The sequence below is a fragment of the Bos mutus genome, chromosome 2, assembly GCF_027580195.1.
Source record: "Bos mutus isolate GX-2022 chromosome 2, NWIPB_WYAK_1.1, whole genome shotgun sequence".
Classification (NCBI taxonomy): Eukaryota; Metazoa; Chordata; class Mammalia; order Artiodactyla; family Bovidae; genus Bos; species Bos mutus.
This window is the reverse complement of record NC_091618.1, coordinates 134,812,686-134,839,870: the sequence shown is the minus strand read 5'-3', so window position 1 is coordinate 134,839,870 and position 27,185 is coordinate 134,812,686. Positions and strand designations below refer to the sequence as shown.

General features: G+C 38.6%; 1 protein-coding gene across 1 annotated transcript in view; it reads right to left on the bottom strand.

The window, feature by feature from the left end:
* Positions 1-1,629: 1,629 nt before the first annotated feature.
* The window catches only part of TUBGCP5 (tubulin gamma complex component 5), a 52,422-nt gene continuing 26,866 nt past the window's right edge, over positions 1,630-27,185 (bottom strand). The window contains exons 8-23 of the mRNA XM_005888581.2: positions 26,220-26,309; positions 25,671-25,764; positions 24,946-25,192; positions 23,055-23,257; positions 21,779-21,894; positions 19,502-19,770; positions 18,325-18,523; positions 16,793-16,981; positions 15,810-15,992; positions 11,109-11,193; positions 10,874-10,994; positions 10,206-10,384; positions 8,856-8,981; positions 7,979-8,067; positions 5,334-5,434; positions 1,630-3,897 (exon numbers count right to left, since the gene is read on the bottom strand). Of these exons, the coding sequence (XP_005888643.2) occupies positions 3,851-3,897; positions 5,334-5,434; positions 7,979-8,067; positions 8,856-8,981; positions 10,206-10,384; positions 10,874-10,994; positions 11,109-11,193; positions 15,810-15,992; positions 16,793-16,981; positions 18,325-18,523; positions 19,502-19,770; positions 21,779-21,894; positions 23,055-23,257; positions 24,946-25,192; positions 25,671-25,764; positions 26,220-26,309 (2,338 nt within the window). The 3' untranslated portion in view covers positions 1,630-3,850. The remainder of the gene's footprint in view (positions 3,898-5,333; positions 5,435-7,978; positions 8,068-8,855; positions 8,982-10,205; positions 10,385-10,873; positions 10,995-11,108; positions 11,194-15,809; positions 15,993-16,792; positions 16,982-18,324; positions 18,524-19,501; positions 19,771-21,778; positions 21,895-23,054; positions 23,258-24,945; positions 25,193-25,670; positions 25,765-26,219; positions 26,310-27,185) is intronic.

The window sequence follows — 27,185 nt, the reverse complement described above, 5'->3', positions numbered from 1 at the left end:
CTTTTACTGACAGACACATTGACAACTGAGCACTGTTTCCACTTTGGCCTAGCCTCTTCATTCTTTCTGGAGCTATTAGTAATTGCCCTCCACTCTTTCCTAGTAGTATATCTGACACCTTCTGACCTGGGGAAGTTCATCTTCTGGCGTCATAACATTCTGCCTTTTCATACTGTTCATCGGGTTCTTGAGGCAAGAATGCTGTAGCAGTTTGCCATTCCCTCTCCAGGGGACCACGTTTTGTCAGAACTCTCCACCCTGTCCAGTCCATGATGGGTGGCCCTACATGGCATAGCCTCAGTGAGTTTTGCAAGTTCCTTCAGCAGGACAAGGCTATGATCCTTAAAGTCTATTTATAAACTGCCTATCTGTGGTATCCACCTTTTCCATTAGAGCCCTTAGCATATTTTGAAAATCTTGTTTTGGTTGCCTTGGGTCTTTGTTGCTGCACACAGGCCTTCTCTAGTTGTGGCAAGCTAGGGCTACTCTCTAGTTGCAGCGCTCAGGCGTCAGGGGTTGTGGCACACAGACTTTGTTGCCCTGCGGCATGTGGGATCTTCCTAGACCAGGGATGAAACATGTGTTCCCTGTGTTGTCAGGTGGATTCTTGACTATTGAACCAACAGGTAAGTCTGAGCCCTTAGCTTATTAATCTTAGTTGATTAATAGCCCTTAGCATATTAATCTCTGACGATTCTGAATCCAGTTCAGATGCTTGCTCTCTTCAAACTGTTGTTTTTTTCAGCATGCTTTGTAATTTTGATAGAAGCTAGACATAATGTGTTGGGTAAAAGGAAATGTGTAACATTTTAAATTTATCTGGGTGACACTTAAGACTTTTACTGTTTACTAGAGCTGTAGATGCCAGAGGCTAAAACTTCCTCTGGTGTTCTGATTTTTGTGTCCTGTTGTAGTCAGGTTTCCTTAGATTTATTGCTAAATAAGGTTTTAGCACACAGTTGTTGCAATTTATTGTGTTCCTCAGTTACACAGGAGCCCTACTGGTGTGGCAGAGGTATTGGGTGTAGGGGAAGGAAAGCATTTTGTAGTATGATTCTTATTCTTGTAGTGAGTCTGTGCCCCTGTGCTATGAGGTACTGGGTGTAGGGGAAGAAAAGCATTTTGTAGTATGCCTGTTATTCTTGCAGTCAGTCTGTGCCCCTGTGCTATGACCTTTCCGAGTACTTCTTGGTTATCTCTTCTCTCTGCTCCTACACACACACACACACACACACACAGGTGACACATGAAGGCTAGAAGGAGCTGGAGTTGACTATAATCCTCTGGGCATATTATGAAATGGACACTGTTCCCTTCCACATGGCAGAAGCACAAGAGGACTTCTCTCTGATCTTCACTGTGAGAAACTGGCAGTGGTCTTAAAACTCACAGAAGTGTGCCTCATCCCTTATATCCAGATCTCCTGGAGTCTTTTAACTAAGAGTTTCATCCACATTGAGCCTCTAGTGATTTATCAATTATAATTTAAGTTCCCTTAGCCTGGTTCTGGTTCCTGCAAAAGATGAATAGTGACTTCCAAGCTCCTAACATGCTCAACTGGAAAACTGTAAGATTAAAGGTCCAAACAGAACCAGCAGAAAAATTAAAAGAGATCCCATCAAATTCCACATATAGAAGGTAGTTTAATGTACATCAAAGCATTAACTTTCCCACACAACTCAAGAATCACCAGATGAGTGTAGCTGATGCACTGATGCAGTTCCAGCAGACAGCTTCAATGTTGCTCCTTGGGTGGCCTCAGCTGTAGAGATTATGCTTGCCCTAGGGTCATGCAACAAATGACTGATGGAGATGGGGAACAGAAGCCAATTCTCTCAGCCCAACACGGGACAACCAGCTGGGACAGCTTTTCTCTCTGGCCAGTCCATCTCCCTTTCCCTTTTCACTGGGTGCTCTGTACTTTGGAGGCTACTTTCCAAAGAAATTGGTGACGGTTTGTAAAGTCTATCCTTCCCTCAATTTAAACTCTGCTAATCTTTCCTTGGAAACTCTAAAGTCATGAGAACAAATGAAAAGAACAAATATAGTATAAAACCAGTCTGTGGCAACAACAAATTCTAAATACTCATTTTTTAAAGTGAAAACATTTCCTAAGTATCCTACGAATAAATGTATCTTCTATTTCAGGTTTAGTGACACAGACAATAAATTTAAGTCAGTTTATGAAAGAAGTTATGTTTTGGTATGTTTGACATGATGATTTTTGCTATGCATAAAGAACTTTACCAAAACAGCCAGGCCATTATTGTTTGGGCCTTGACTCCATCATAACTGCTTTATATGAGCATGCGCTTCCATCAATTTCCACAGTTGTGACTTGTAGGACCAGATTAAGAAATACTTCTCACATTTTACAGTTGTTAGGTTGCACTGCAGTCTTTTCTTGAGACCTGAAAGTAATAACTTACTCATTGCTGGCATTTGAAGGCCTCCTCAGCAAACTGTTTCCAAGACTTCAGAGTAAAGTCTGAGACCTGGGCTAGTTTCCAGGACCTCTGGTTGGCTGAGTTTGCATGCTGTAAAACAACTGAAATTGTGTACAGGGTAGGAGCCCCTGATGCTCAGCTCTGAGGCTATTTGGACTTCAGTTCAGTTCAGTTGCTTAGTCGTGTCTGACTCTTTGCAACCCCATGAATTTCAGCATGCCAGGCCCCCCTATCCATCACCAACTCCTGGAGCTCACTCAAACTCCTGTCCATTGAGTTGGTGATGCCATGAAGCCATCTCATCCTCTGTCGTCCCCTTCTCCTCCTATGCCCACCCCACCCCCACCCCCAGCATCAGAGTCTTTTCCAATGAGTCAACTCTTCGCATGAGGTAGCCAAAGTATTGGAGTTTCAGCTTCAGCATCAATCCTTCCAAAGAACACTCAGGACTGATCTCCTTTAGAATAGACTGGTTGGATCTCCTTGCAGTCCAGGGGACTCTTAAGAGTCTTCTCCAACACCACAGTTCAAAAGCATCAATTCTTCGGTGCTCAGCTTTCTTCACAGTCCAACTCTCACATCCATACATGACCACTGGAAAAACCATAGCCTTGACTAGATGGACCTTTGTTGGCAAAGTAATGTCTCTGCTTTTGAATATGCTATCTAGGTTGGTCATAACTTTCCTTCCAAGAAGTAAGCGTCTTTTAATTTCATGGCTGTAATCACCATCTGCAGTGATTTTTGGAGCCCCAAAAATAGCTGTTTTCAAAAAATAAGTAGTAAATATAGTGCTGAGTCATAACTGCTAGAGAAATACAACTCTACAAAGAAAATGTGGGAACACTGAACAGTAAATATAGTTTTAATCAATTATGGTTAGCTCACGAAGGCCATATAATAGGATTTTTGTACCACAGCTGGCTTTACATTTATTGACATTGGTTGAAATTGTTTTCTATCCTGGAACTTTCCAAGCATATAAAAATACATTTTTCAACTGCCAAATCTACGACAACCTTTAGGGAAAATAGTATGTAAAACTATAAAAAACTTCTGTGACTAAGCAAAAGGGGGAATAAAGTGCTTTATTTTAAATCTTAACTATATTTTCAAAAATGATATATTTTACATTTAAAGGTACCAATACCATAAAGCTATTGCTTACAGTAGGAAATATAAGTGTAAACAGACTGTATTCACTTTGCATTGATAAAGTTTTATACATATAACTCTATATACCAACCAATAATCCCAAGAGAATACACATAAAACCCACTTGTTTAGACAGTAGACAACAGTTTAAAAATAAACCAAAATAAGAGTCCCATTTCTTAGCTCCGTATGGTGGAAATGTATATGTATAAAGATTAAATCTGAGGTATTTACTACACTGAAGATATTTAACTTTGTTCCATGCCAGCCATGAGTGATAGTGCTAGAGATTCCACTGTGGGAAGAATAAAAATAGGTTAACAAGACAGATTTAAATGACAATGGCTGAATAAGCTTTAACCAATGTCTCAAAAAGTATTAGACATTTTCTATTTTTAATGAAAATACTAATTATCTTTAACATATACTAAAGATAATAATCTTCATTTATTAAATGCAAATTGAAAAACTATGATTTACTTCTATTTCATAACATTTTAGTTTTGAAAACAACAAAGAAAAATCTGGGTTTTACACTGAACAAATCACATTTTTTGAAATATCATAAAACCTGGACTTACTTCATAACACAACACTCTGTTCTAAACTATGAATGGAATCTGTTTCCTTTAACACATTTTTAACACAGTACTTTTCTGGGCCAAGGGTATAAATGCGGGAGGCTGAGAGGTGGCAGTGGGGGTTTACAACATTAGTTTTTATATACCTGCATAACAGATGAAAGCCTCTTCATTGTAGAAGAGTCAACTCAACACAGGAAATTAGGGATCTGTGAGATTAGAATTGTCTTCCAGCCCTGCTGGCCCCCAGCTTCCACATCACTACGTACAGGGTAAGCTGGGAGCGGGGAAGACTGGCTCTCTGTGCGGGCATCTCGGATTCCAGCCTGCTACACCAACAATGGGTTTCTCTGTTCTGGCAGTCTATGTGCCTCTGGTCAGTCACTGCCCCACGTACCTGCTCTGTGGGTACGGCAGGTTAGCGCTGAAAGGCTCATCTCATAGCAGAACTTAATTTACTTAGATGTCTTTGCATTAACAACTTTTTGATATGTTTTTGTTTATTCCCAGTGTTCTGTCTTGTTACTCTAACAGTGTTTTTAAAAATGTTCACCTACTCTTAATGAGCATACCACAATCTGAATATACAGAAATAGGGAAAAAATTAGCCCAGCATACTTTTCCCAAAAAAGCTGTGCAAGAAATACTACTTTGTCCTTTGTGTCTATAAACATACAGCTCTTTTCTCCCTGTGACTCGCCACACAGACCTGTTTGCTTCCTGCTGTTTTGAACAGTCAGGCTTGCATTTCTTTGTTTAAGAGTCAGCCTTGGGAGTTTTAAAATTGCTTAAAAAAACAAACAAACAAAAAACAAAGCAAACTGACCTCCAAACCCTATTTTTTGAAAGGAATAGTTACAAAAGCTATGCATGATAGTGAAATGTGACTGAAACCGATTTTGCCATCTGGTTTACTTATGGTTTTAGAAATCCATTGGTGTTACACATGATATACCAGAAAGCAGTATCTTCAGTCTCAATATTTTACATCTGATTCACTTACACCACTTACTTGGAAATCAACTGCTGAGGGACTTTCCAGGTTTGAAGTAGTGAAAAATTCTAAATCTTCATGAGATCAGTAACAAAACAGTAACAGACTGAGTTACCGGAAAATATAAAAGCAATAATATTTTAACATAATACTCACAATGGGGAAAGGATCCTCTACAGACAGCTTTGTTTAAAATGGTTACAAGAAACATATGGCAGTTTTTAAAATCAGACTCCATTTTCTCTATAGATTCCATCCTAGGAAAGAGTAAATTTCAATTTAAGTAAGCATATAAGGAGTTACTAAGCAGGCTATAAAATACCTTTGGGGTAATTACAAATGTGCTTCAGTTTAATTTATTTAGATTCCTAAGTCTAAAGATTCTAAAATAAAATAAAATAATAAAATAAAGATTCTAAAATAAAATATAAAATCTGCCAAACTTTCAAAGAGTCTGAAGGGCAGTGTCATTAGGACACAAAACTTCTGCTCCAGCATGCTGCTGAGTTCCAGAGTGAGGGTCACTGGGGACAGTCCCCTTTTTTGGCCACAGGGCTTAGGAGATCTTAGTTCCCTGACATGGGATTGAACCTGGGCCCCCTGTAGTGGAGTCTTAACCACTGGACTCCCACGGAAGTCCCTCCCTTTTCTACTGCACAATTCTATATTTTTACTTTTCAAACGCATACCTTCTTTTGAAATAAATAGCACATTAAAAGATATAAAAAGTTTATTTTTAAAAATTACTAAAAACTTGTTAATACAGGCAATAGCAAACACCCACATCCAGCTTCAGCAGTCACCCCTCCCCCCAGCCCCACATCTTCAGAAGCAAAGTTGACATCACAGCATTTCAGGCGTAAATATTTCAGTATCACACTAAACACAAAGACTCCTTTAAATCCGTAGCCACAATACCACATGTTTAAAAATTCTTAATGATTTAAAAAATATCATGAAATAATACTGTTCAAATTATACCTATCTTTAAAATTTTTTCACTTTTTTGCTTTAAATGTGACTCAGGATCAATTAATGTCCACAAACTGTGATAGTTAATATGCTTAAGTCCTCCTCACGTCCTGCTTTTTTTCTTACAATTTACTTGTTGAAGAAACAGTTCTATTTTAGCCATGTGTGCACAGCAGTATTATTACCTTCTCCTCCATCTGACAGTGACATGGAAGGAGAAGTCTCCTTCACACACTGGAAGCAGCAACAGTAAAGCAACAGTTGCTTTACAATAAGACTCCTGTTTTCACCCCGGCAATTAGGGATTTAACCTACCATCGGAGTTTCTTCATTGAGAGCATTTTGATAAAGCCCTATAGGTTAGGATTTTCAGTTCAGTTCAGTCGCTCCGTTGTGTCTGACTCTTTGTGACCCCATGAACTGCAGCACGCCAGGCCTCCCTGTCCATCACCAACTCCCAGTGTCCACTCAAACCCATGTTGATTGAGTACGTGATGCCATCCAACCATCTCATCCTCTGTCGTCCCCTTTTCCTCCTACCCTCAGTCTTTCCCAGCATCAGGGTCTTTTCAAATGAGTCAGATCTTCGCATCAGGTGGCCAAAGTATTGGAATTTCAGCTTCAACATCAGTCCTTCCAGTGAACACCCAGGACTGATCTCCTTTAGGATGGACTGGTTGGATCTCCCTGCAGTCCAAGGGACTCTCAAGAGTCTTTTCCAACACCACAGTTCAAAAGCATCAATTCTTCAGTGCTCAGCTTTCTTTATAGTCCAACTCTCACATTCATACATGACTACTCAGAAAACCATAGCCTTGACTAGATGGACTTTTGTTGGCAAAGGAATGTCTCTGCTTTTTAATATGCTGTCTAGGTTGGTCGTAACTAGGGTTTTAGATTAGTGCTATAATGAACTTTCAGTTCCTTACTAATATCAACTAACTATAAACTATTAACTCTTAACAGTCTAGTCAACCAGACTTAACACTTTTATTTCAGGCAAGTAATACCAGCAGCATAACATTAATTTTATAAACAAGAGAAGGACAAGCTGTTGAGCTACACTTTCAAGGTAACAGTAGAAGATGGTATTCTGGATAGGAAGAAAGAGCTCCTGGGTTTTCAAGTGTCCTCTGACTTTCTATGTGATAGGCGTGAATAATAAACACCCTAACAGTAAAATGTACAATCATTCTTCTAGAGGTCTCTAAAATACGATTTTGAACTGAAGTCTAGCATAATGTCCCGAATTTGGTTTAAAATAACTGAGTGTGTGGGAGTGAGCAGTAAACATAAAACAAAACTGGGTGTCACTGTCATCTGCTGAAGTGGAGTAATGGACTCCAGGGTCTGTTATGCTTCCCCTCCACCACCCTGCCACCCACTTCTGTGTATTATCTGGAGGCAACCATAACAAAAACTTAGCAAACTTATACAACAGTATGGAGAAGGAAATGACAACCCACTCCAGTGTTCTTGCCTGGAGAACCCCATGGACAGAAGAGCCTGCCAGGCTCCAGCCCATGGGGTCGCAAAGATTCAGACACAACTGAGCAACTAACACTGCTATACAACAGGAATGTAATTTAAAGATAATTGCTTCTGCTAATCAAGACTTCAGATTTTTCTTACTGTTTCACCAGCCACAAATTAATTGCATGATTTTTGATGCTGTCTATTCTTTAGACTAGATAATTTTCAATTCTTTCCATAATTGTAAGTGTATGTGGTATGTTGTCACGATGAAAAAACAAGACTGCCAGAATGAAGTCAGCTAAAAGCAAAACTGAAATGGTCACAGCACAGAGCTCCACAAGCCGCATACTTACTGCCATGCCCCCAGGCCAGCCTGCCACCCCTCTGCAAACATGAGAGCCAAGTTCAACACCTTCATGATGGCTTCCTTCACAAAGCTGACCTGGAGAGAAAGCCATGGAAGAACACAAACCTGGTGACCATGTTTGAACACCGACACCAACACTTTTACCTAATTTAAATGTCACAGAAAAAGTTCATTAATGCAATAACTGCCTTCCAAGTCTAAGGCCAAGGGAATAGCAGAGGACGAGAAATGTTAGATGGCATCACTGACTGAACAGACACAAATTTGAGCATACTCTGGGAGACAGTGGAGGACAGAGGAGCCTGGCGTGCTACAGTCTGTGGGGTTGCAAAGAGTCAGACACAGCTTAATGACTGAACAACAACAACAGCAAAGTATAAGGAAGGGTGCTAGGCTCTGAACACAACACAGTTGGAATTGGGCTGTACCCATGCACCATGTAAAGGTACATCAGCAGCGCAATCTGACCAGCAGAGCCAGTAAGCTACCATTTCCTGAGACAGGTGTTTAAATTCACCAGTGAACGGGGCATGTCATTCCAATGGCTGCATGATGACCTAATCCCATATATTCACATCAAACTGGACACACTCCTGAACAAAAAGTACTACCAGCAGATAAAATTTTCTAATTGAATTCAAGCACAGTGCTGAGTGAGTATAGACTGTCACAAAAAAATGTCAACTGTTTCTTTTAGATCTAATTTCTGGTAATATGGCACATATTTATAATCTCACTGGATCTGGTGCTTCCTTAAAAAAATATTCTGCATATCAGAAGCTTACTAAGCATAAAACTCCAAAGATCACAGACAATTTCCCTTGGCTGGCTTCATTCCTGCCTCAATGGCCAAGTTCATGTACCTTTTCTCTCAGCAGACATCGATCATGGATGGTTGATAAGTATCTATAGTGAATTTTAATCAACTGATCTAAATCCTTGGCTTCTTCAACTTGATGTTGAAACTCCAGCCCTGTACTGTGAAGAATCTTCAAAGAGAAAGATGACAAATTTAATCAGCATATCTTTTCTGTGAGAATTTGTATACAATACACAAAACTTTTTTACCAACTTCTTCTACATTCACTTGCACAGGGAGGGAATGCCTCACTCTGGACTAACAGATTGCTCCTGCACAGAGGGACAAGTATAGAAAACTGTATAGAAAACGCACTGATTTTTTAAAAGCATCAGGTAAACTGAATTTATATGTTTCAATAAATTCCACTACTTACACAATGGTCCTTTAAAAGGAGCATAACTGTACTTTAAGTAGAAAACAAAACAAAACAAAAACAATCTCTTACCATTTACCCTCAACAATTAAGGGCTTAAAAAAAAGAATGCATATATATGCAGAACTGAGTCACTTTGCTATACAGCAGAGATTGGCACGACACTCTGAATCATCTAAACTTCAAAATAAAAAATTGAGAAAAAAGACTCAACAATTAAGAGATTAAGGTTGCCCTCTGAAGGTCACTAGTGTACAGAAAACAGAGGGCACCTCTGCCATGTGGACCATGTTTAAAACAAAGGCTTCAAAGGCACACTTCATCCACACACAAGTGGGCTCTAGAACCTATCTACCAGAGTGACTACAAATTTTTTTAGCAACCATTTTAAACCCCAAGTGAATATTATCCTCTAATAACACTGCCACTGTTCAAATATCTGATTTTTCTCTTCAGAACTTCCTCTAGAACTGGTTTTAATATGTGTAAGAAAAGCTATTTACTCTACGAGTTACTTCTTATATTTAAGAAAAAATTACATAATCTGGCTGCATTTTCCCTCTTATACTCCATACTAGCCTGACAGATTTTTTTTTAGGCTTCCATTACTAAAAATTGAAGCCATTTTCCAGGGATAGCCCTGTTACCACTGGTGAAATTTAAAGGAATACGTGGCAAGTTCTGATGGCAATTCCAAAAGAGGAGCTCTGGGTGTGTCGTTCCAAGGGGTCACTAGACAAGAGAAAGAGCAGTCTCTGGATACATGTGCTCTGGCATGTTTAAAAAAAGGAAAGAAAAGCAAACACTTAACCTGCTGCCATGTTATTTTATGATCAAGTTTTTAGTATCTGGTATCTTCACATTTACAGCCTGTAAGTATTCTGCACGCTTCTTTGTATTTATATATATATTACAAGCAATTCTCCATGAACATATGTACATACGGTGATAGAACTAAACGGATGGACAGACACAAACCCTGGTCATGATGTAGTTGTGTAAGCTGTTCACAAAGTGCATGAGCTTCACTCTTAAGAGGAACATACGATGAACCTGCAGTCTTACTGGCTCCTTCTGTGGGCCAAAATGAGCAGCTGTGTCTGGGTTACCTAAAACTCCTTCTTTACGTTGTGATCTGTCAGCAGGATTAGGTAGTTCTGTAAAGGAACAAAGAGGAGAGGGGTGGGAAGAGCATCTGCTTAGACCTCACCTGCACTACTGCCCTAGGACTTGTGATGGTGTCATCACTGGCCCTGTGAAGAGCACTTGTCTGGATGCACAGCAGGGACACTACCTTCCCTATCTGGAAGGTGAAGCAATAAAAGTTGCTGTATCACTCTGATTATCAATGTCATCAAAATGTAAAAACAAAGTCCCATTAACTTGTCATTAAAATTTTTTTCATACGACCCCAAAATTTTATTTCTAGTTAAATTCTGGTTAAATTCGCAATTTAGTTATGGTATTTCAGATTAACTGTACTGATTCAAGAAGTTAATTCTGATGTCTGTAAAACTATTATGTAATGCCATAAATTTATGTCATTCTGGTACCTGTGTATATATAAAAAATGACCTAAGACCACCAACCTCTCTGAAAGAGAGCTAAAATTAAATTATAATTTATCTGCTGAAAACAAATCTTACCACCAAATAATAAAACATCCAGGCTATATTTTGCCCATTTTATTTGCAGTAAGAGAAGGAACACCTGATTATAAATTTTTTGACATTCCAAACTTATAACAATGTCCACAGGCCATGGGACCTATGAAAGCAAAAACAGAATTTTCACTGTTTAGACTCAGAACAGAAAGTAACCTGTTACTTGTATGACTTAATTTTAACAGAAAATGTTCTTACAAAGAATATCAGCACATACCTTATAGCTCAGCGTCAGACCATCTAAGATATGAACAGGGAGTTTCTTCTTAGCTGTGTCAACATTCTCAAAAGATATAGATAGACTAGATAAAGAGATATCAGTTTTAGCTATTTAGCATTTTAATTTAATTTATATATTACAACAAGATATTTCATAAAAGAAACACAAATATTCCAATAAAAGTATATTTTCTAAGCATATGTTGCAGAATAGAAATCAGGGTTTAGAATTAGGGAAAGGGGGCAAAATTTTAAAATAATGAGTTTAACTATAAAAAACGAGATAGAGTAAACCTACTTAGGAAAAAAGATGAAGTCAGGGAAGGTTAACCTGCCATGTGCTTAAACCTGGCAGAGTTCAGCAACAGGCTCAGGAGACAGACCCTCTGCTGAGGGTGGTGTGAGTGTGTGTCTGTCTTGGGGAGGGGCACTGTTCTCCTCACCCTGGAGAGCACACAGGCAGTGTGTGAGCAAGCATGGAGTCTGCTTCTAAAGCAAAGGTGTCACAGACTGCTTTATCCACTCTTTCCTAATAAGCCTGAGTGTAACTCTCAATAAAATGCAGCTACCGTAGGGCATGGAAACGTCCCTGAGCCAGGCACTTGTCCTTAGAACAGTTCTGTCAGTGGACTGAGCAATGACATGACTCTCCCACGATTACAAAGCACCTCTGACAATGCCAGTAAGCAGCCCACAAAAGATTAACTGTAAGGCTTCAACCAGAAATATAAAGGGCAGTGTGTGATTTATGAGTTTAGCCAATTCATTCCATGTCACAAGCTAGTTAGAATTTTTTAGTACACATGTGCATCCACTGAGTACTTAGTAGTCACCTACTGAATACCTTATCTGTCAAGTGCTGTACAAGCAGGTGATAAAGAAATCAATCCCTCCCCTTCTTCCAGAGGCTCAGAGCCCAGAACAAATGCTCAGTCACCCTCTTGTCACCAAGCAGACATAGGGTGCTGCACCAAGCCAGATGGGCAGATCACTGCTGGCCATGCCCACGGGACAGCAGGTAACTTAAGTAACTGGGGAGTACAGAAAAACGTGAAGGCTCCTGGGGGAGAGGATATAGTTCTCAAGGAAACCAGAAATATTCCTGAATTGGAAATCTCTGAATTTCCAAATCTCTGGAGAGTATGGTGGAGAAAGTACACAATATGTCTGTACCTTTGTGTGTATAAGAAACAAGGTGGGGAGCCGAACAATGAAAAGTTTTCTCCCTCATGAAAAGCTCAGCCTACCTGCTCTGAGGCACAGAGGAGCCTCAGCATGAGTGGCAGTGGGGTGACTCATGTTCTGAGTGGCCCTAAAGGGCCAAATGGAAGGGAGAGACTCTGAGACAGCTGGTAAGGAGGTGGCAGGGAGTACTGGAGTGAGCACTGAGATGGGGAATATTAGCCAGGAGGCAGAACTGAGGGACTACGGGTGTGTGAAGGCTGGCAGAGAGGAAGGAATCTAAGGTGAGCCTCATGGGCACTGGGATGAACAGCAGTGTCCATCAAGGAGAAACAAAGGGCTCAGAAAACGATGAGCTCAATGATGTAAACATGACATTCGAGTGAAGTCATGAAGTGCTGGTTGTGCAGACGCCTGGGCCAAAAATACAGATTTGCAGGTCATTAGGGGTTGCTGAAGCCATAAACATGGAATGAAGATGCCCAAGGCAGGGGAGCAAAAAGCTATACCAAGGGTGGGTGGAGGTCAAAGGACCCACAGGGAAGTTGCAGGTGGAACACCAATGACATGGGAGAGGTGTGAGCAGGGCAGGGGAGCCTGGAAGCGAGGGAACTCATGGGTTCAGACTTAGGAAGCTTGAGGGCACAGACAGGCACCTAGAGCACATGGGAGCCACAGGAGAAGGGGTCCCAAAGTGACGGCTCATCTGTCTTGAGTTAAATCTATGAAAGAGAAACTCAATAAAAATACCACTAAGTTTTTGCTTTCATTTTTCTGGGTAGAACTAGACAAAATGATAAAATACATTTGGAAAAATAAATAAACAAGAACAGCCAAGAAAACCTTATTGCTAAAACAGAATGCTACTAGCAATGTGAATAAAAGAACAGTGAAACAGGATGAAAAATCTAGAGACACAATGTATATAATGAGTGTATATGAAAATTTAATGACAAAGGGGTAATCAAACAAATAGGGAAAATAATTTTTTTCAAAAAGAAATAAGCAATGGCAACCAGTCATCTGGAAAAAGATAAAACTGGATCTATTTCTCATGTTTTTTAGCTGAGTAAACTCTAAATGGATCAACATCTAAATGTTAAAAAAAAAAAAAATCCATTAAAGCATTAAAAGAAAACCTGGGTGGAATTTCTTTGTAACTAGGAAAGAGTAAAACTTTCTTAATTATGACTCAAAGTCCAAAAGTAGTAAGAGAAAAGACTGATACCTGGTAAATACACTATAATACACACACTAAAAAAGGACTGCAGGGCCAAAAAGAAACTGTTACACCATAAGCAGAACAAAAGGACAAATGTCAACCTGGGAAACCTACAGAAAGAGCTTCTAAGGAATTCCCTAGAGGTCTCGTAGCTGGGACTCTGCATTCCACTGCAGGAGGCATAAGCTCAATCCCTGGTCAGGGAACTAAGATCCCACAAGCCTGACAGCACAGCCAAACAAAAAGAGAGAGCTTCTAAAAACAAAGAGGATAAAGACCAATAAATAACTTGATACTGACAGAAACAGTGGCAAAAGATATGGATAGTTCACTTTAAAACAAAGGCAAAAATACACATATGAAAAGATGACTAAGAAAAATGTAAATTAAAACTATATTGAGACATCATTTTTCGTCATCAGACTAGCAAAAATCCCAAAGTCTGACAACATATTCTGTTAGTGAGGTTGTGGTGAAAGCTATGTTGGTGGGAGTCAGAAAAAAATACAGCCTTTCTAGGGACTTCCCTGGTGGTTCGGGGGCTGAGACTGTGTGCACTAGCAGCCGGACTAAAAGTGCCTTTGCATTAATGATCTTAACTTAAAAAAACAGAGCTGTTTTATACAATTAAATCTAGAAAAACAAAAACAAGGCAATTCCTAAAAGTAAAAAATAAAACAAATGAACCCAACCTTGTATCAGTGCTATAATCACATGGAGAATTAGTCCAAGTGATCTTGAAAGACAGGATTCTGATGACTTGAAAGTACAAAGAAGAGAATAAAGTCACAAGCATGTTCTAAAGTCTCAGCGGGTTTGTTGCTGCTATTGTTACTTTGGAACTACTATGATTTATTATAGAATAAATCCAGTAAGTATTTATATTAACGTGTTGGTAATCACTCAAGGAGAAAGATACAGAAGAAAATCAAAGAAGTGAAATCTTGTAATCTTTAATAAATATTGGAAAGATCAATATGAGCATATGATTCATTTTCCTTTTTCTACATATTTCCTAGCTCCAACCACCGAGTGAGTCCAGAAGTATTGATAATCCAGAACAGACGAACACTCTGGGACACTGAGCAAGGGCCTTTAAAGTCACAGAAGAGACAGGACGGGTGCTCCTAGGGGAGGTGTACTGCCTGGGGCAGGAAGTGCACAGGACAAGCCCAGGTATCCAGTCCTAAAAGCAAGGATGCTCTCCAAGATTACTAGGGTCAAGTGAAGGAGTTCCCTTTGGGTAAAAATGGGACAGTCAAACCAAGAAACAGGAATAACTGTAATAGACTGAAGCATTCTAAAAATAACAAAATTCACGAGTTTCTATTGGTAGTGGAAAATATAACCTTAACTTTCCCTGGCCCCCTCTGGGGATTACTGGGCATTAATTTTTTACTACGAAAAGAATCTAGCAGTTACCCTGCTTTTACTAACCAAAGTTTTTGATGAAAATTCTGCTTTTGTGCAAAAATCAAAGGTAATACATCACATAAAAATAAAAGGAATTATTTTATGTACTACTTAGAAGTAGAATCTGGTATGGCTGCGGGGAAAACAATGTTCTAAGTGGCATGAAACAAATGTTAATTATCATCATTATAACTTTTCAAGGGCCAACAAGGGTGCCAAGAAATGCAGCCAAGGACGGACACAGAATGGGAAAAAGGACTACCAAATGGGATGGAAGATGAGCCTCTGCCATCTAAGTAATCTACTGGCACCACCCAGGCCAAGTGGATCAGCAGGCAGGAGGAGGGACAAGGAGGAGGGAAGGTGAGCTCCCCGACTAAGGAAAAGCCAGTACAACTCTCTGAAAACAGGCAACCCTGCCCATGAAGAGAAGTAAAATCTCTCTTCCCCTCCTAACTCGGGTGGACTCTGACTTGGTCTGTGGTGGAAGTGAGGGTCTGTGAGGCCTGGAGTTCAGGCCCTGGCGGTGCCAAAGGCCCTGCTCTCACTCTCTCAGAAAACCGCCTGTGACACCACCATGAATGCTGGTACAGCTGGCTGGAGAGGAAGAACCATGGGGCAGGAAGGCGGGCAGCGTAGACCCCGGCCACGTGAGCAAGGCCATCAGATCCTGAGAGGCCACATGCTCCCATCTCACATCTCCTCTCACTCAGCTGGGAAGTGGCTGCTGCCTCGGTTTTCTAATGTGCAAAATAACATTAATAGAACTCACAGGGATCGGTGCGTGGATAAAATAAGATAGCATAAAGAAGTCATAGAAGAGTTTGGGGCACATGGGTTATTTTATAGCATTTAAAAGAAAAGGTGCCTCCCATATTTTACCGTGAACTGTCTTCAGGATAACGTTGTCCTACTGCTTCTTGGAGCTGGACATTAAGAAAAGACACATTCTGCCAGGTTTCCCTTTCCCTTATTTTATCAAAAATTGACGTGTAGAAGTCATACATGGTATCTCCCCCTTCCATTAAGAAGAAATTCCTCATGGCCTGCAAGTATTCAACCAGCCTGAAAGAATAGAAAAGTCACAGAAAGACCTTAGGCTCATAAAATAGGATTCTAGACCAGTACCAGGTTTTGTACATCATTTTTAGTGAAACAGGTTTACATACTACATTTACTAAAATCAGAAATACTAAAACATTTTAAATACTTTCAAAAATAATAAAACAGCATATAGCTTACTTTTAATAATCAGAGAGGTATGTTATTTTCCTGTAACTAAAAAAATCTGGGAAACTTACTAAAGTGTTACAAAAAAGGTTAATCCAAATCATGATGAATTTCCACTGTTAATATTCAGGGCATTTGTTCCCCAGTCTTTTTAATCTATGCATTAAAAAAAAAAAAAAAAGTTCTTACCATTTTATACATCCTGGATTTTTTTACAATTTAAGAAATTTTACATTATTTAAAACTCTATATAAGTGTAATTTACATGAACTTTACAAAGTTCATACATGGAGATGAATATGCCATATTTTAATATGGATATGCCATAATTTAAAACACAAATTATCCATTATTAAGCAATTTCATGTTTTCCCCTCTGATAGCAAATATTGTGACAAGCCTTTTTGTGTAACAAGCTTTTTCTGTGTTCATTTGGGATAAATTCTCAGAAACAAATTTCACATAAAGTTAATAAAACACTGATGATTAATCGATCATCTCAAAAGTGTTCAGTGCATATCCATTCCCTATTCTAACAAAAATTAGTTTGAAATCTAGGTTTAAAAAATTATTTCAACTGTTTTTCAAGTATAAAAAACTACCAGCTACTTCCCAAACTTAACCATTCCTCATACCTATAATCTTTTTTTAGAGTTCGCATGAGGTTTCCACAGCAATCTAGATATTGTTTGTCAATATGGGGATAGAGGCAAGATCTCAGCGTTAATTCAAAAGTCTGGCAAGTCACAGATTCTGATGATCTATCCACACATACGTCTCCACCAGCAAACTTCTCATGAAAGTCACTCTGTTCCAAATACAACCTTGAATATAAAAACATGAGTCTTCTTTTTAAGAGCTGCTGTCAACAGAATTCTCTCTTTAAAAAACAAAACACTCAGTTCCTTTTTTCCTTTCAATGGAGGTATAGTTGATTTAGAATATTTTATTAATATGTTTCAGGTGTACAACACAGCAATTCACAATTTTTAAAGGTGATATTCCATTTATAGCTATTATAAAATATCAACATATTGCCTGTGCTGTCCACTATATCTTTGTAGCTTATTTATGTTATACATAGTAGTTTATGCCTCTTAATGCCCTGCTCCTATGTAGCACCTCCCCCACCCAACTCTCCACTGGTAACCAATATTTTGTTCTTTATATCTATGAGTCTGTTTCTTGTTATTTCATCAGTTTGTTGTATTTTTCAGATTTCCCATATAAGTGATATCATATATTATTTGTCTTTCCCTTACTTGTTTCACTAAAGTATAATACCCTCTATCTAATGCTGCTGCAAATTGCAAAATTTCATTCTTTTTAATACACCACACCTTGTCTATACATTCAACAGAATTCTCTTTAATCAAAACTTGAGTCCCATTTTTATCTTTAGTCTTAAAAATGCCAATTATTATAGAAATAGAAATCTTTTTCCTCAAAATATTCTTTGTGTGAAATAGTCCTTCACACGTTGCTTTTGCCCTAAAAGATCAAGTACAGAGGAGGCCTTTCTAGCCATTAGGCTGAAGACAGTGAACGATGGCCACTAGCCAATAAACAGGGTATTTACTGTGTGGGTATTAACAACTTAAGGCTTCCCTGGTGGCTCAGAGGATAAAGCGTCTGCCTGCAATGCAGGAGACCGGCTTCGATCCCTGGGTTGGGAAGATCCCCTGGAGAAGGAAATGGCAACCCACTCCAGTATTCTTGGTTGGAGAATCCCATGGACAGAGGAGCCTGGCGGGCTACAGTCCACGGGGTCGCAAAGAGTCAGACACGACTGAGTGACTTCATACTCACACTCATTAACAACTTATTGCCTCAGGCTAAGTACCTAAAAACACTTTCTAAAGTGCCAAGATACACAGGGAGGGTCTGACTCAGCATGTCCCAGGACAGCAACTTCTACGAGCATCTTCTATATGAGTGGTGGCGCTGCCCATGGGCTCAAGGCACAGGACAGTCTATGGACTTTGACAAATAACAAGGATGCCAAATTATGTATTTGAAACAAGTAAACACAATATATTCTTGTATTTCATTCATTAGAAAGGAGAGAATAAAGGTTTCTATTTTAAAGGCTAGAAAGCCCTACCTGGCAGAAATAAACAGATTCTGCCATTTCAAACATCAAAAATCCAGCAGGTATGTATCACACCTTGCAAAATTAATTGCCAGCAGTGGATCGTGAACGTCATCCAACTCAAGATGCCTCTCGGCAATGGACTGCATCTTTATCAGGGTCTCTCTGGTGGCCTGCTGCTCAGTGAGGGCCTGTGCAGTGAAGTCTTCTCCGTGTCGAAGACGAGACTGTACAGACTCCAAAAAGAGCGTGTACAGACTTTTTCTTTCTGCATCTGAAACAAAAATGTGTAAGGTGAACTATGTTTTAGTAAATAAGGAACTATAAGAATTATTAAGTAAACTTTATATAAATATAGCCTGGTATTTTTCCTTCAGCCTGTGAATGTCTATCCCTGTTTTGTTATGTTACTCTTACAGTATAGTACCTTTAGTACAACTAAACATTTTTATACCCTCTGTTAGACAACTGCAAAGTTCATGGTCAAACATTCAAAATACAAGCTTGTTTTTTTCTGAACAGAATAACAGACCAAACAGGATTGCCACCATACTAGACAGCACTATGATAACACTAACAGGAGTCACAATTCACTGGGAAAACACTTCCAACAGTGGCCCTGTCAAGTTCTTTGTTTTATTACTAAGAAAGGAAATAGTCCACAAACTGAAAAAATATTAAAGTAGACATAAAATAATTCAAAATAATTAACATAGCATTAAGGTGATTTACAAACAAAACAAGTAAGGTCACACCTATGCCTCTCAGAGCCTTTTTAGTCAGATGATAAAACCTTCAGTATACTGCTTAAATTACATTGCTCAAAAAAGACCATATATAATATAAATTTTATATAATATAAAAATGTATATCAAGATTTCCTTAAAATCTATGGTCAAGTCTGAACTGCTCACCAACAAATTCCTATCTGCCAGAGTTCATGTCCTCAGATGCCAAATGCTGCACTACATTAAGAAATGCCAGAGAATTACTATAAAGGACCAGTCCTAAAGCAACAAGAATAAGGAAGATGCATATGGAACATATCATCACTGCCTTCAAACACCATGCTCAAAGTCTCCAATGAGGACAATCTGTTTTTAGCCAAGACCAGCATGATCTATTAATTTGATCACGATGATAATTTTCATGAAAATAAAAGGCTTTGATCATTTCCAAAGTGCAAAATAATGACGTATCTCAGGACAGCAAATATGAAGAGGGAGCTGCTGCCCCACCACTAAGGGGGTACCTCTGGCTGTGGCCGGGCACGTGGTGCTCTCCGTGCACTGCAGGTTCTTCAGCAGCTGCATTGACTTGCCAGCCATTATGATCTGCTTGAGGACGGGTTTCAGGAAGGACACCATGGTGTGCTGCCTGCTGGACAGCCCTTGATCACTGCCAGAACTGGCACTAGCATTATCACTCATCTTCTCTTCATTTTCTGTCTTTTCAGATACACTGTATAGTGTGTAGGTTGCATACCAGAAGTCTCTGTGATTTACTGGAACATTTTTGTTTCTACAGGGATTCAAAACAATTTTAAACTTTATCCTTTCTTTCTTAAAAACAATATACCTGCTCTAACTTATGCATGTTTTCCAGACATTCCAAAATACAGTAATATCAACTATTAGTAAAATGATGCAATCTTTAGGTAAAATGGGACTTACCTGACTTCAGTTTAACATAGAAAAGTGGATTAATATTCTGAATGGCATTAGTAAAATCTAATAAGCAGAAAGTTTCCTGAATTGGAATTAAACAAAATTTGATTAATTTGGTTTTCTTTAAAGGTAGAATAAATTACCTATTTTGCCGTCTCCTATGAAAGTAAACTCCAGACTTCGATATCTTTTTTTCCACATAGATTCCTAGCTGGACTGTTTTAACAATAAAACGAGGGCTACTCATTCCCCTCTAAAGAGATTAAGAATCCTGATTTTACAGTAATCCTCATGTGCAATAGAAGAAGCAGGACATTATGAGAGACTGAAGATTCAGATAAAAGAAAGGCCAGTTCATTTTATATAAGCACTGTGTAAACAGGGCTGCTGCTGCTGCTAAGTCGCTTCAGTCGTGTCCGACTCTGTGCAACCCCATAGAGGGCAGCCCACCAGGCTCCCCTGTCCCTGGGATTCTCCAGGCAAGAACACTGGAGTGGGTTGCCATTTCCTTCTCCATGTAAACAGGGCTACCTTTCTGTAACTCTAAGAAAGCGATTCTCCCTGATGAGTTAAGTGGATAGCCATCAATTAAAACACATACCTCTACACAGTGCAGAACTTAAGACTGAGATAAGAGAGCCCAAACAGTTCTACATTGCAGCTTCTATGATTCTGTTCAGAAAAATCAATTAAGTGAAGGGGAATCATCACAAGTGGATTTCGTGATGATTAAGATTTTCCTTAACTGTTTTGTTAAAAATGTACTAAATAGGTTAAAAAAAAGAGTAGCTAACTAGGAGAAATAAGTATATTAGAGGTATATTTGGTAATATTTTCACATCTTTTATCTCATCATTAATTTATTCTCCTTGATTCCCATTAATGAAGCCATTTGACATCACCTAATTCACCATTTCATGGCAAATAGAAGGGGAAAAATTGAAAGCAGTGACAGGTTTTCTTTTCGTGGGCTCCAATATCACTGTGGATGGTGATTGCAGTCATGAAATTAAAAGACGTTGTGGATGGTGATTGTAGTCATAAAATTAAAAGACGCTTGGCTCCTTGGAAGAAAAGCTAGGGCAAAACTAGACAGCGTATTTAAAAGCAAAGACATCACTTTGCCGACAAAGGTCTGTCTAATCAAAGCTATGGTTTTTCCAGTAGTCATGTACAGATGTGAGAGTTGGATCATAAAGCAGGCTGAGTGCCGAAAAATCGATGCTTTTGAACTGTGGTGCTGGAAAAGACTCTTGAGATTCCCTTGGACTGCAAGGAGATCAAACCAATAATCCTAAAGGAAATCAACCCTAAATTTTCTCCAGATGAACTGATGATGAAGCTGAAGCTCCAATACTCTGGTCACCTGATGTGAACAGCCAACTCATTGGAAAAGACTGATGCTGGGAAACATTGAAGGCAAAAGAAGAGGACGGCAGAGGATGAGATGGTTAGCTAGCATTACCGCCTCAGTGGACATGAATTTGACCCAAGTCTCGGAGATTGTGAAGGACAAGGAGGCCTGGTGTTCTGCAGTCTATGGGATACAAAGTCATGACTTAGTGACTGAACAATTCATTTCAAAAGACTCGGTTTGCCTTTCACCATACCAGCCATCCATAAACATACTATAATTCAAAAAATGCAATTTGCTAATATGGAAAGCTGTGAATTGACAAAACCTTGGAAAAAAATTTTTTGGCAGGTGGTACCTGATGTCTTCTACTTATATAAAAATGCAAGAGAACTTGCCTATGCTGACAACACAGCTCTATTACTGGAACTGTCCCCACCTCCCGATATCACCTGAAGCTAATGGAAATGTTGGGGAAAAGAGCCAATGTCTGGTGCACCTCCCTCACCTCTGGATGATGAACTCCCTGGCAGAGTCGCACAGGTGCCCATGCACAATCCACTCATCCACAGTCTGCAGGTAGGGCCGCACGGTCTCCACCCAGAGGGAGAACAGCAAAGAGACCTGAAGAGAGGCACACCCATTCTCAGAACTCCCTTGTCCTTGGATAAGATGAGCCTCAAGCATTTCTGAAGCACCTTTTAAAAAGTGACTCCTGTTTTGTTTTGTTTTTTGCCACACTGGCCACGTGCGATCTTAGTTCCCCAACCTGGGATCAAACCACATCCCCTGCAGTGGAAACACAGAGTCTTAACCACTGGATCACCAGGGAAATCCATCTATGTTTTTTGAAACAAAGTAAGAAATTAAAAACCCAAAATACATGGTATAAAATCCTTATGAAAAACCTCACTTAAATATAAGAAACCATACTGTCCATAATAGCACTTTCTTAGTAGTGAAAGTTACACAGGCACAACAGTTCTAAACTGGACAATCCAAACTCTATCCAAATGGTGCTATTAGCAAAATGTCCATTAACAACAAGGAAGTGATTTCATTCTACTATATATATATATATAGTTATTAATAAAAAGAAAGTATAGAGATGAAAGAAATCAACTTCCTTTTAACTGAAATGCAGTACCAAAATGGTGAGGAAAAAAGGATCACACCAACAAACTAGGTGAAACACCTAAGTTATGTGCCTAAACAAACCTGCAGCTACCTACATCAAAGTCTCCAGTTAGATTTGCATTTTTAAATTATAGTAAAGAAATATACTATCTTAACCAAAGTGCACAGATTGGCAGTTTTAAGTATATTCACACTGCTGTGAAATAGGCCTTTCTAATCTCTTGCATGCCGCCAAACTGAAACTATGTACCCATTAACTATCCCCTTTTCTCCTCTTCCCCAGCTCCTGGTAACCAACACTCTCATCCTCCTCTCTGTTTCTATAAGTTTGGCTACTCTAGATACATCATATAATAAACTTGTATTTGTATTTAACAAAGGGTATGGTGAGTATCTATTTCGAAGTCAGCTAGGTATTTTTCCCATCTTGCTTTTATGTTTTGCTCTATTTTTGCCACATTCATCTGGTGAGCTTGGCAATTATAGCTAAAAAGCTAGTTTTATGCAGCCTCAAATTTAGAAGCTAATTTAAAAACTCACAACTGTCTGACACACCATTTTTACAAAGATCTACAACAGGCTATCCACCACTCCTATGCTGAGCAGAATGAGTCACACACAGTGGACTAGACAAGGATCCCACATACAGTTTGCTCAGAGGCTTCTCCAACATTGTCGTATTCAAGAATGGCTTTGTACAGGGTGTTGAGCAGATGAGATGCTCGGACAACATTTCGAGTGTCAGGTGGAACTTCCGCTACTCCAGTACTAAACACTTTGTGCAGAACTTTGAGTTGAGCCAATCGAGGTGACAACTTGTCCACCACTATTGCAAGAGTTACTGTAGTATCTGCAAATATCAAGAAATCAAACTCCTTAGCAAGGAAAAATATCTGCATTCGAAATGTGATATAAATGCAAAGCCACTTATGGAAAAGCATAGAACAGTGGAGGATGTTTTTTTTTTTAAATTTACTTTTGGCTGCACTGGGTCTTTATTGCTGAATGCAACCTTTGTCTAGTTGTGCTAAACAAGGGGCTACTCTAGTTGTGGCTTTTCATTGGGTGTCTTCTCTTGCTGCAGAGCAACGGCTCTAGTGAGCACAAGCTTAGCTGCCCCACAGCATGTGGGATCTTCCCAGACCAGGGACTGAACCTGTGTACGCAGCACTGGCAAGCAGACTCCTAACCACTGGACCACGAGGTGAGTCCAGGATGGTGGGTTTTAATCTCATGTTACAAGGAACTAATTTCCCCAAGAAAGAACTCCCTAAAAGAAGGAAAAGACAACTCGGCAGAAAAATAATTAAAGGAACTGACAATTCACAGAAAAGGAAATTCAAGCGATTCTTAAACATACAGAAAGATGTTCAACCTCATGAAAAAAAGACTGCAAAATAAAACTATACTGGGCAAATAAAACAGACTATAGTGGGCTCCTGTTTCATTGAGGGGAGGCAGAAAAGGGTGATTAATAAAGAAAGGGTAGCAAGAGTGAGTTCCCTGGTCAGGAACAGCTCTGAATCCTAAATATGGAGGTAGTAATACAAATCTACACATGTGGTAAAATGCCAAAGAACTAGAGAAAGATTTACTTACCTCCCTGAAAAATAAGCACCTGCAAAACTGGTGAAACCCATGTCAGGCCTGCAGACTAGTTATGGTACTGTGTCAATTACTGTATTTTAAGTGTCAACACAAAGGATGCTGGGTGAAGTGAACATGGGACCTCGATGTACTATTTTTTACAACGGTTGCATATATAAAAGTTAAGGGAGAAAAACCTGCACTGGGCTACCATTTTCACCTAACATACTGGTGAAGATCCAAAAGTTTGATAACACACTGCTGACAGGACTGAACAAATGCATACTCATATATATTCCCAGCAAGGGTGTAAAGTTATTTATCTACACCTCCACGGAGAACAATGTGACAGTAACTACTAAAGTCACATGTGCCATTACATACCTTCTGACTCGGCAACTCACTCTAAGAATTTGTGCTAGATAACTTGCTGTACATGTGCACAATCACTGATATGTAAGTGGTTATCACTGAAGCTGGCAACAGGAAAAGATCAGGCACAGCCCAGATGTCCGTGAAAAGGGTACTGGTCTACAATACATCCATACAACAAAATGCTCAGTTGATTAAAAAAAAAAAAAAATGAGGAGGCTCTTTAATTAAATACTTGTATGATTTAATTATCAAAATTTAAATTGAAAACAATTTGAAGACAGTAGTGAAAAGACTACTAGGACTGTGGATATGAATATGTATCACTGTCATATGTCTGAATTATACCTGGAAGGATGCTCAAGAAATGGATCACTTGGTTGCCTCTGGACTGGGGAACCAGTGGAGGAGGAAAAATTTTTGCTGTAAATCTTTCTATACTGTTTGGGTTTTTAGAGATATGAATGGCTTAAAATTACAAACTTAATTTAAAAAAATGAGTGTATTCAGGACAATTGCTTATTTGCCATGTAAATTTCAAATCTTATATCAATTATTAAAGGAAGAATATTTAAATACCATTATTGATGATGCACTTCTCAATTTCTGCAAGTTCCTCTTTGAAATTAATGAAGTATTTGTACAGGGCCCACATGAAAGCCTGGTATGTTCTAAAAGGTGCTTCCGTTGACTTCTTAGGAACAGACCCATTTCCAGGTAACATGCTTTCAGAACTATGCCCCATGACTTCATCAATGAATTCCTGGAGTCGAAACACAACCTGGCCATATGCTGCGATTTGTTCTAGCACTGATCGTAAACAGCTCTATAACAGAAGCAAACCACAATGATTTATAGTCAGACTTCTACAGGAATTCTAATGAGTATTTTCCTCACTATAAAATATTTCTTTTGTGACTGCTTGAAACAGTATGCTTATCAAAAGACAAAGTAATAAATATTTAGTTTTATTTTCAGAGGGAACAGCATAAGTATTAAATTTTATATGATATAGAACTGTGGCTTATACTGTTTCAAAACACACAAACAAAAGGTATATGTACTACAGGCAAAAAGTTACAGTAGATAGCTTTCCCAATACGAAATGAGAGAAAATACAAAACTAAACGTGAACACCACAAACAATATTAAAGAATTCTCCAAGCACTCTAAAGACACAAACTTAATTTTGCCTTCTAAAACTCAAATATGTTTAGTAGTTAATTTCAATATTGCAAAATGTTATAAAATTACATTACCATGGTTTATATAAATCTTAATTACAACAAGCACAAACAACTTACATGTGTCAAATGAGTTACTATAATATTGTTCCTCACAGTTACTTTTCCATCAATCAACTGGAATATAAAGAGCTTTTTTACCCCTGAAAGTAACCTGAAATGAAATAAAAAGATGAATATAAGTCTAAAAAATATTCACTACAGTAATGTCTAGGAAATTTAAATAAAGATTCTGAAGAGAAAGGTGAGGGAGGGCAAAGAGGTAAGATAATTAGAAAATAAAAGACATCAGTCTTTTTACCTGATTATTTTAAGACTCAACATATTCCAATTTCATCTTTAAAAAAGTCCAAAACAGTGTTGTTAAAGCATTTCCTCACGTAGGTGATGGTCAAAACACAACTTCCCACTTTTGAGAACCAGAATCTGGAAATCTCAGCAGGTAACAGCACTAGATTAGGTGTCTAAGGACCTGTTTTGGGTTCAAATCTAATGGCCTATTTTTAATATACATGTGAAATACCCTCAAACACCTTTCTTTAAAAAACCAAAATTCTGCTTCTCATTAATAAAGTCTTTAGACTATGAAATTAGGTTAATGGATCTTACCATAGGGTTTCCCGAATAACCTGTGTTTCAGTAACAAAAACTCTGTCATCTGGAACATATAACGGGTCACTGCTGTACAAATGTTGGTCCCTATTAGATAACAAACATCAAATGCCAATGAAAAGATGTCTCATTAAGTAAAGTTAGAAGTCTCAAAGAATATAAGTAATTTACTAGCAATTTAACAAGTATTCAATAAGTTAATAAACATAACACATGCTTTAATTTTCCTCCCATATTCATTTTCACAAGTCAACTGAAATACTCTCAGAGAAGCACTTTCCGAGTATTTGTTATGTTTATTGCTGACTTAAGCAATATTTAAAATTATGTCTTGTTGTTTTGGGAAAAATTGTTAAACTATTTTTACAGTAAGTTCATGAAAACAGAAATCAAGCAAATGGCCTAATATATACCAATCCATCCACTCTGAAAATAAACAAATCAAAGACAGACCATAGTTAAATAATAACCTCATTATGAAATTAAATTAAATAATTAAAGTAATTAATTAAAAGCTAAATTTATCAATTCAACTGAAATTGACAAAAATTTCAAGAAAATCTGAGATCTGTTTTCCCTTCTCACTTGGCTGCCTTGGGAATAAACCCTTTTCTGCTGCAACCTTGGTGTTTCAGAATTTGGTTTGCTGCTCAATAAGTGAATAGACCTAGGAAGTCGAGGAAATGACCACAGGGTAAGTGGCAAGTGTAAAGTGTTATAAAGAATAAGTGATTCAGGACAGTGGCCAAGATGGCAGAGTAGGACCTTAAGCTAATAATATCCTCTCATAAGCACATCAAAATGACACCTATTGCAGAAGAAAACCTGATGAAAAACACTGGAACATACCAGTATAAAATAAATATTAAGTAAATATTAAAGAAGGAACCACAAGACAGGTAGGAAAGGTAGATTTGCAGTATGATCAAATCCATTTAACCCCTAGGTAGGTAACCCACAAAC